The sequence below is a fragment of the Nannobrachium achirus genome, assembly GCF_963921795.1.
Source record: "Nannobrachium achirus genome assembly, chromosome: 12".
Taxonomy (NCBI): Eukaryota; Metazoa; Chordata; class Actinopteri; order Myctophiformes; family Myctophidae; genus Nannobrachium; species Nannobrachium achirus.
The window spans coordinates 2,169,717-2,180,211 of record NC_137832.1 but is presented as its reverse complement, the minus strand read 5'-3'; the positions used below and the strand labels follow the sequence as shown (position 1 = coordinate 2,180,211).

Below are 10,495 nucleotides of genomic sequence, written 5' to 3'. Positions count from 1 at the left end.
TAGACCACTCCCATTCAATGCAATCAGATTTCTGTTTGGATGTTTGGGCCGTCAAGGCCAGAAAGTCGTTTTTTGCCACTCAGTAGGCGTTCCCAGTTCCCACATAACTTCCGGTGTGATGACGATGTCACGCACTTATACCCTCTATTCTGGGGGGAAGTGGGGAACATTCACCAAAAGTAGCAGATCTACAAGCTCACAACATGTCGCAGCGCAACGCGCTGTGAGCTTGTAGATCTGCTATTTTGGTGAAGAGATCGCAACAAGTACAGTACAATTGAGGTCCGTTTTACTAAGTAGGTGGTCTAACTGAAGTGACATTGATAAATTCTAAACATTAACACCCTTTGAAAGACCCTGGCATAGAGCCTGTTGTCCTGCACCAACCAAACCAATTATTTTGCCCCATAAAGTGCTCCTCTTTATGAGGTCACATCCCAGTGTCTCCTTCTTTACTGCTGTAACTGAATTCATCTGTTTGTTTGAGACGTTGTGTTGCCAGGCCAGGTAGACCTGTTTATTAGGGCTGGGTGATATGGTGATAAATATCTGTTTATACAGCATAGGGTGATATGATATGGAGATAAATATCTGTTTATTAGCCTACAGCATAGGGCTGGGCAATATTGTGATAAATATCGTTGAGACGATACAATGTCTCCACGATATGGCTTCTCAGTATCGTGATGATACAATGAGGGAGACTTATAAAAGATCCTGTTGAATTGTTAATACAGAGATTTATTGCAGAAATCATTTAAACTAACATGCATTAAATGCATTTTGGTCTAAATAAGTAGCTCTCAAACTTTAAAATGTCAAGGTCTCCCCTTAACTCTGACAGTGTACACATTTTTATACTGTCAGAGTTACATACTTGTAAGGGTCAAATTTAGACCTCCCAAAAGGAACCCAGAGAGTCCCTGGAGTGGACCCCACTTTGAGGACCACTGGTCTAAATGGTCTGTTACTCCTTTTTCTTTTAGTTTCTGTTACCTTGTAGGTGGTTGTACTGTTAAGTAACTTGAACCATAAACCATAAACCATAAAAATCAACATGAAAAAGAATCGTGATAAGATTGTGTATCATAGCCTAGCTCAGGGGTAGAGAAACCGTTATTAGAGCACGAAGGGTTCCCGAAGGGTTCCCAGTTCGAAAACGGGCTCCCCCAGAGTTAATGTCGATGAGTCCTTGAGCAAGACTCTGAACCCCTAGTTGCTCCCGGTGAGCAGGTTGGTGCACTGCCTTGCATGGTTTCCTCCGCCACCGGTGTATGAATGTGTGCGTGAATGGGTGAATGTAATGCACAATCTCTGTAAAGCGCCTTGGATAAAAGTGCTATGTAAATGCACCATTTACCATTTTATTTCATCATACAACTTGGAAAAATATTGTGATATTGTATTTTTCCATATCGCCCACCCCTACTACAACATGTGATTGCATGTACTGTAAATGTCATCAGATGATCTAGTGTTAATGCTCCCTCTACTGGATCTGCTGTGTCATTGCATGTAGATGTCATCAGAGGAGACAGAAGACAACGTTCCAGTTCTGCCCCGAGACTCTGACCCTGGGAGCTCTGTTTCTTCACTGCTACAGGTCTGTCTGTCTGTCTGTCTGCCTGCCTGCCTGTCTGCCTGCCTGCCTGCCTGCCCGCCCGCCCGTCCGTCCGTCCGTCCGTCCGCCCGCCCGCCTGCCCGCCCGCCTGCCCGTCCGTCCGTCCGTCCGCCCGCCCCCCGCCCGCCCGTTAAAGGACAACTCCGCCCTAAATAACATATGGGCTCATTTTCCTACTTATATTGATCCCAAATGACTGTCCATAAATGCTCCTGTTGTCCAGTTTCCCCAGCAGAACCAAGCAGCTCTCATAGCATGGAGTGGAGTCCTGGAGCCTATAAGCCTATCACTTTTACACTATTTGTTGTGTTCAATTTTCTTTTTCATGAATGTGTTACTAGTTGTCATTACAAACACATCCATGCCTTGGTTGTCCCACACAAGCCACCATGGTCTCATAAATCATGTTTTGAAGTGAGCATTTGGCACAACATCACTATTAGCGATGTTCTTAAAGAGACATATGTCTATTAACCAGATGGCATGCAGTGTTGATTTTAATTTTGGACTGCGTGTGTTTCTATCAGGCGTGTTGTTGCCTGGATTATTCATGAAGCATTCCCGGAACAGAAAGATCCTATGATTGGCCGCTAGTTGTGCTGTTTTCCCCCCGCGAGGTACCAAAAAGAATATTTCTCCATTGGACCCCAGTCATTTCCTCCTTTGATTTTCTAACCTTAATAAACATCATCATAAATACTTTATGGTTCCTTCCTGTCGCTATTAAAAAACTGCCTTTCAATCACCATAATATGCGTTTTGTGCAATATATGGTCCCATTTATGTTAAAATCGATGATAAAGTTGCGGGGGGCTTGGACAACTAAACTGATACCAGCCGGCTGTGTTCTTCTTCGTGTGCTTTATTTCGGGAGGCTCAACACCACATTCTCCCATGTATCCCTGTGGTTCCATGTGACCGTTGGCAGCCAATAGCATTCCTTGTGATTCCTTGGGTACCATTAAAACAATGATGGCGACACCCTACAAGGGACAAAAAAGCGGCATTTTCCCAGCATAGAAAGCAATGACTTCGCACCGTCCATGTTTTTTTACAGTCTATGGTTTCTGTGTGTGTGTGTGTGTGTGTGTGTGTGTGTGTGTGTGTGTGTGTGTGTGTGTGTGTGTGTGTGTGTGTGTGTGTGTGTGTGTGTGTGTGTGTGTGTGTGTGTGTGTGTGTGTGTGTACAGGATGAGTACGAGGAGCTCCTGCGCTCGGCTCTGGTCACTCCCAGACTGGACACAGCTGGAGGTCAGAGGTCAGAGCTCCGCCTCCTGGGGGCGTTACGTTCCCTGGACGACCCGGGGCACGACACACAGCGTCGCCTAGCAACAGGTAAACAATCACACCTAGTGTGAAGTGAGCAGGTGCTATTTAGGAGTTCATTTCATCAAGTGTCCCGCTGGCCAATCACAGCTGCAAAAAATATTGGCCAATGGGACCCTGGGCGTACAACACACTTTGAGCCGTTTGTGCCCAGATGTAGGCCATATCTAGGCTATCTAGGCCAGATGTATTGTCATCTTCATAGATAGATGGTGGTCAGCCACAAACTCACAGTCACAACAACTGGCCATTAAAAAAAGATACCAGTTCTGTTCAGAATTTGTCGTCTCACGTCTTTCCACAAAATATTACAGGGTTCCCACGGTCATGAAATTCCTGGAAATATTTTGAAATTAGAAAAATATTTTTCCAGTACTGGAAAAGTTTTGGAATTTATCAAGGGTCCTGCATTATGCATTGTCTTTGGTTATTGATTTTGTAAATACCTCTGAAATGACATATTAAACATGGGCAGAAATTGTGAAAATAGCCGATCTACATGCTCACAACGCCTCTTTGTGAGCATGTAGATCTGCTATTTTCACAATAGAACAGTGTTGGCATTGCGAATAGGAGTAAGCGACCTGTTATTGAGCTGAATTATTGTTATATAGTCCTGGAAATTGGGTTAAATATTCTGGAAAAGTTTTGAAAATTAATTGGTAAAAATGTGTGGGAAACCTGATATTAGAAAACGCTCAACCTTTTGATACCCACTACAATGACCTGTAAATGAACAGTAGTCTTGTCCTGTAATGGAGTTTGCCAAGTTCTGACTCAACGGTCATGGTTCTGATGTCTTTGTTCTCTCCTCAGGTTTGTCTCCAGAGGCAGAAGATGGCCGTCACTCCAGTAGGAGTGAGAGGTCACAGCGTGTTGACCCCTCCACACAGTCATGTTATGGTAAACCCACTACCACACACACAGTCCACATCATGTTATGGTAAACCCACTACCACACTAGGGATGGGATGATATGAAAATGTCATATCACGATTATTGTGACCAAATAAATCACGATTTACGATATTATGGCGATAATCAAAATATCCCCATAATCCTGGGGTGGAACATTTGACAGAAAATAGCCGATCTACAAGCTCACCACGCGTATCGAGCATAGCGGCCCATGATGTCATGTTTAAACAATCAAGACAAGAGGCCATCAAGAGTTTATTACTGCCAATATAAAGCCATCTGACATTGCACACTAATGCATGATTTTTTTTAATGATAATATTTGTTACTTTTGTCAATTGTCATTTTCATAGATGGTGGTCAGCCACAAACTCACAGTCACAACAACTGGCCAATAAAGAAAAGATGACCGTTCTTTCCACAAAATATTAGACAACGCTCAATAGTGGGCTCAATAAGCAGGATCGATAAGGTGCTCATTATCAATAAAAAATAACAAGCTCCATCCCTAGTCAGGATATAGAAACAGACTTTCTCCACACTGTGTCAGCATGCAGAGAGACGGCAAAAAGCAAAGCCGCGTCAAAGTTGAGAAATGTTGAACTTGATGAACTGTATGAAAGTATGATGCTTTCATACAGAGCAACAAGCCGTCAGATTCAGAACACATGCTGTGCTCTGAAGTAGGCGTGGAGACTGGAGAAGTCATCATACTGTACAGCACTGTACTCTACACACCACAGAGAAACTACTGTACACAACTAGTCAATATTGATAACAACGTGTGGAATTAATCAGCGCTGGGTAACGAGTACTTCACCTGTTTATTGTCTAGTGACTGTCCTGTTGTTTACTGACAGAACTAGACTGGGGAACCAGAAGACCACAGTTTGTTCTAACCTAAACTAACCTAGTCTCATGTGGTCAGACTGTACTCTATAAAGCATTCAGGGGGTGTAGTTCCAGACTCTATATAACCTTCAGGAGGTGTAGTTCCAGACTCTATATAGCATTCAGAGATTGTGGAATGGTTGTCTGACTATGTAAGACTTTTATTTATTTAGTGAATGCAAAGTCCTTAAGCCAAGCCGTTTCCTCCTGGTCTGCTGTATGGAGGATGACTGATCCTCCTTCCAGTTGAGCTCCATAGTTTGTTTCTCTCCACAAGCACACAGTGGGCTTGGACTGCTGGCCCGTACGCAACACTAACCCTACCCTAACCTCTCATTGTGTTTGTCCCATGTAGACGCAGCGGGCCGGGCAGCCAGCAGAGCCTCCCTCAACCGGTCCCCAACACCCTCCCAAAGGTCCCGGCAGATACAGAGGTCCCCCACTCCGTCCCAAAGGTCCCGACAGACACAGAGGTCCCCCACTCCGTCCCAAAGGTCCCGACAGACACAAAGGTCCCCCACTCCCTCCCAAAGGACCCGACAGACCGCGAGGACCCCCTCGCCACCCCACAGGCCCAGACAGAAACAGAGGTCCCCCATGCCATCCCAGAGGTCGCGACAGGCACAGAGGTCTCCCTCGCCCTCCCAAAGGTCCCGGCAGACCAGTCCAAAGCCCTCGTCGTCCTCAGCGCTCCTCACAGAGCTGTTCATCTGTGAGGAGAACATCAGCCAGATGGAGAAGATCCTGGACACCTGGAGTCTCCACCTCAAGGTACACCTCTTCTCAGTCCCCATCAGGACCTCACCTCAATGGCAGGACGTGTGAACATCTGTATGGTGGTCCTTGAAATGAAAAGGTTTGAGAACCAACGGTATTGTAATTGTTTATCAGACGTGCTAGTCCACATGCCAGATGTGACAGTGTGGATAAAAACCTGTTCCAGATGTGATCCATGTTGGATCTGGTTCCTCTGGCTCCTAAGTAGGGACAGGACGATATCAACATTTCATGTCACGATTATTGTGACGAAAGAAATCGCCATTTACGATATTATCACGATAATCAAAATCCATTATCCTGGGGCGGAACATTTGCCAAAACATAGCAGATATACAAGCTCACAACGCGTCGCTCTGCGCTGCATTGTGAGCTTGTAGATCTGCTATTTTTGGCAAAGACATTTGATAGAGAGTGAAAAAAAAGACAGTATCAAGTATGTATATTATAAGTACGTTTTACCAATAGAGGGTTTAAATGCTACCGAATATGCAGCCCGGCAAATTAAAGGTGAATTGATCCTATACTAGAGCATGACGGAGGACGATTTCACGATAATTTAAATCTCCACGATATGATTATCGTCGATAAACGATACAATTTACAATTTATTATGGTGTATCATTATTTTATGCTTTAACTATTGAAAAATAGCAGATATACAAGCTCGCAGCGCGGCACTCGGTGCCGCGCTGTGAGCTTGTATATCTGCTATTTTTCACTGGTTAAAGCATTCAATAATTCTAGGCCTAAATGGGTTAATCCAAAGTGATTTACAATAAGCAACGATAATATGGCTTACAGTCCCATCCCTATTCCTAAGCCCAGATGTTTGTCCTTGTCAGTCCAGCGTGGTGGAGGAGCTGAGGAGATGGAGGCTGCTCTTCATAGAACAACACAACCAGGAGCTGAGGAGAGAGAGGGAGCAGGTCCATGTCCTCCAGTCTGAGATGGATGGACTGAAACATCTGCTGGAGGCCTACCAGACCTCCTCCCAGAGGAAAGACCAGGTAGGAATATCCTTGGTTGAGAGAGAGATGAAGCAGAGACCCCCGCAACCTCTTCATAGCTTCCATATTGTGTATTTTGGATTCATGTCAATTTGTGTTTTCAGATATTTAAAGAGGCGGTGCCATAGTTTTGTACTTTCTCTGGTTTTCATGTGTCTAGGAGGTTGACAGTACTTCATTAGACCCCCTGGTGTGGTTGTTATGAGCTATTATGTATTGCCTTTCTATTTGGGTTTTAGCTGTAGGCTGCCACCTTGTGGGGTCAAACGTGCCGGTCCAAAAACACAGATACTTATTACATCATAGAATCAACCCCTCCCCTAATTACCATTCACCCAAAATACGTGGGTGTGGCTAACTTCAGCTGGGTCACCACCCACCATGACAACCACACATACCAATGAACTGGTGGGTGTGGCCACATAAAAACATCATTTTAACTCTTTCTGTACACTTTTTTGGAAAAGATCTTCCTCCTAGTATAATCATAATAGTAGATAATCATGTTTTATAGGGGGAAAAAATCATGGCACCCCATATTTAACCACTTCAGCTGTCATTACCTAATAAACTTGACATTTCACACTGTACTTAGTCTGCTCTTTTTCCCCTATACACCAAACCTCTGACGAAAATAGCCGATCTACAAGCTCACAGAAACTCGCAAATGGCAAGAAACCACTCCATTCCCATTGAAAAGCACAACCCACCTTCGTAGGTAGATTAAAACTTTGAGGTCAGAGAAGGTCATAAAAATAGCTCAATGTTCTGCCTATCCCCCTGTCCTGCCAATGGCTGAAGCTTTGAAATGGTACATCTAGTGTTTTTTCTTTTTTTCTTTTGAACCAATCCTGTGCCTCCTTTCCAGGTGATCGTGAACCTGACCCAGGCGTTGGAGAGACAGAAGGAGAAGGTGGAGATGATGAGGAGTCTGACTCACTGGAGGATGAAGCACAGCCTCGTCCAGGAGGAGGTAGAACACACTCACAGTTTATTAAAGATAATCTTACCTTTAGAATCCTCCCCAAAAAGTAGTCCAGGTTGTTTTTTTCTCCATAACAGGCATCTTGTCCATTTGCCCTACTCGACCACGGCTCCAAACCGGAGCGATTGGTTGTATTGTTAAAACACTTATTTCGGTAAATATCTGCCGTACATAATGCCACAGCTAGTCAGTGAACAGTAACTATTCCCTCCGGGCGCCGCCGTTGTTGTCATGAAGCCGTGAACTATGAAATTACTACATACATTACTGTTCAGGTGCGTAATTATATATGCTGCATTCACACAGATATGATCTGCACACATTTATAGCAACATTATACATATTATCTGAGTACTCATATATACACAATCTGTCCCTCTGCCTCCCTCTGACATGCTGAGAGCGCTTGTGGAGAAATGATTCTTTGTGGGAGAGGAGAGGAGAGGAGAGGAGGGGAGGGGAGGGGAGAGGAGGGGAGAGGAGAGGAGGGGAGAGGAGGGGAGTGAGGAGTAATTTTACAAAACAGCTGTTGTTTTGTTGTTATCTTCGGGATTCATGAAACGTCTTTTCTCATTTAAATTAAAATGCATTTAATCAAAGATGACTTTCTGTCCTGAAGAAGAAGACTGTCTCAGTCGGGTGGTTTGACTGAAATTGATTGAAAACGTTATTGTCAGTTTGCCTGGGAACAGGTTTCATGACACTGGTACAAGGTCAACTAAAAGGATCGACACCTCGAAAAAGCTTTGGCTTGTTTACATTAGGGTCCTTTTTTAATTCATATGACATTTAATGACACATAAAACAGTACTATGCAGAAAATAGAAGGAAAAAAAACTATGCAAAAAGAAAGGGTATTTACAATAGAAAGGTCAGGTAAGGTTAGGCTAGGTTTTCTGTTACCAGTTTCCAGTGGCAGCCGCCTGTAAGTGGCTTTTCAGAGCGGTTTTAAAGGATGTTAGGGATTTACAATCCTTTAAGGCCTTTGGTAGGGCGTTCCACATTTTAGCGGTATAGCAGGAGAAAGAATTTGACCCTTTGTTTGAGACAAGTCTGGGTTGAACATGGTCTGTGGAACTGCCTCTGGTGTTGTGATTGTGGACATCCTTGACGTTTTGGAAGTGTTTTGTCAGGTGCATGCTGGGTATCTGGAAACCTCATTTGTCCAAAGCTCGCACTTTTCATGTATTACACGGCTTGGTTGAATGCTTGATTCTGATTGGTCAATGGCTAAATTCAGCGGTGTGTTATTTGTGGATAACAACCACTCCGCTCTGTAACAGACTTCTGTCCAATCAAAAGCTCAGAGGAAAGGCATCGTGTACGAAAACAATAATCACGTATTACAGTACAGTAGTGTTGTAGGACTCCAGTCAATGACTCGTCTTGATTTAGGACTCAAGTCCAAATCTTCGTTGACTCGGTCTCGTCTCGGTCTCACTATGATTTTACTTGGTCTTGACTCGGTCTAAGGGACTTTTCCCCTAGCCTGGTTAATAAACCAGACTGCACAACACCACCCCCTGGCGGTAGTGGTAAACGCAGTGAGGAATTAGTATGAGCAAGGCCAGGCTACTCTTCCCCCACGAGTACACTCCAGTCAAGAGTCAAGACAATGCAATGAAATAATTGTATTATATCCATATTATGAGGATTCCATTCACATTAACATTATAGAGAGCTGTCTGGTGCTTTTCATTGATGAATTACTAGATGGTGTGTGTAAATGGTATGGTAAGGAAACCCATAGTCCGGAGAATTTGTCAAAAAGTTCAAATAATAGTATAGTAACTATAAAACTTTCAAGATGTTAATTTCCATGTCGTTATACATCTTCATTCTGCTCTCAAAGTGCACCAGAGCAATACATTTAACTTACACATGCAATATAAAGGGATAAAACCCACTGACCACACCTCAGTACCTATCAAATGAGGATTTTCTGTTTATTTAATCTGGTCTCTGTCTCGACTCTGACTCGCTTTAGGTGGACTCCACTACTACAGCAGTACAGTACACACAGTACAGTACTGTGTGTAGTACAGTCCAGACAGCAGTGTACGTCCTGTGTGTAACAGTACTTCCTGTGTGTGTCCAGGCCCAGGCCCTGCGCCGTGCGGAGCAGCACCACCAGATGGTGCTGAAGAGGAAGGTGTTTGTGGGCTGGCTGTCTCTGCTGCGAGGCGACTGGAAGGAGCAGGTGGAGGCGGCGTGTCGAACCCGAGCCCAGGAGGTCTGCAGCCGCATGGCCGCGCAGTACGAGGCCAAGATAGCAGAGGTAACGCATTAATTAGATACATTGTTTACAGTCTAAACCAGTGAGTCTGTTGTAAGTGCAACAGGGAGTTTATTCCACAGTTTGGGGGCCAGGAGGGCAAATTGTTTAGGACAAGTGGATTTTTGTCCTGGGGTTTTTAGCGAGGGTTCTGTCAGCATCCCTCTGTTGGCTGATCTGGTTATCTATGTGTCGTCATGCCCCCAGCACTGTGATTGGTTGGTTATTGATGTGTCGTCGTGCCCCCAGCACTGTGATTGGTTGGTTATCTATGTGTCATCGTGCCCCCAGCACTGTGATTGGTTGGTTATCTATGTGTCGTCGTGCCCCCAGCACTGTGATTGGTTGGTTATCTATGTGTCGTCGTGCCCCCAGCACTGTGATTGGTTGGTTATCTATGTGTCATCGTGCCCCCAGCACTGTGATTGGTTGGTTATCTATGTGTCGTTGTGTCCCCAGCACTGTGATTGGTTGGTTATCTATGTGTCGTTGTGTCCCCAGCACTGTGATTGGTTGGTTATCTATGTGTCGTCGTGTCCCCAGCACTGTGATTGGTTGGTTATTGATGTGTCGTCGTGTCCCCAGCACTGTGATTGGTTGGTTATCTATGTGTCGTCGTGCCCCCAGCACTGTGATTGGTTGGTTATTGATGTGTCGTCGTGCCCCCAGCACTGTGATTGGTTGGTTATTGAT

The 10,495-nt window shown here is 44.6% G+C and overlaps 1 protein-coding gene across 1 annotated transcript in view; it reads left to right on the top strand.

The window, feature by feature from the left end:
- Nucleotides 1–1,519: 1,519 nt before the first annotated feature.
- The window catches only part of poc5 (POC5 centriolar protein homolog (Chlamydomonas)), a gene marked incomplete at both ends in the record, with an annotated part of 33,838 nt that continues 24,862 nt past the window's right edge, over nucleotides 1,520–10,495 (top strand). The window contains 7 exons of the mRNA XM_080737910.1: nucleotides 1,520–1,603; nucleotides 2,811–2,955; nucleotides 3,763–3,849; nucleotides 5,111–5,526; nucleotides 6,378–6,542; nucleotides 7,411–7,515; nucleotides 9,626–9,805. Coding sequence (XP_080594036.1) covers nucleotides 1,520–1,603; nucleotides 2,811–2,955; nucleotides 3,763–3,849; nucleotides 5,111–5,526; nucleotides 6,378–6,542; nucleotides 7,411–7,515; nucleotides 9,626–9,805 — 1,182 coding nt within the window. The remainder of the gene's footprint in view (nucleotides 1,604–2,810; nucleotides 2,956–3,762; nucleotides 3,850–5,110; nucleotides 5,527–6,377; nucleotides 6,543–7,410; nucleotides 7,516–9,625; nucleotides 9,806–10,495) is intronic.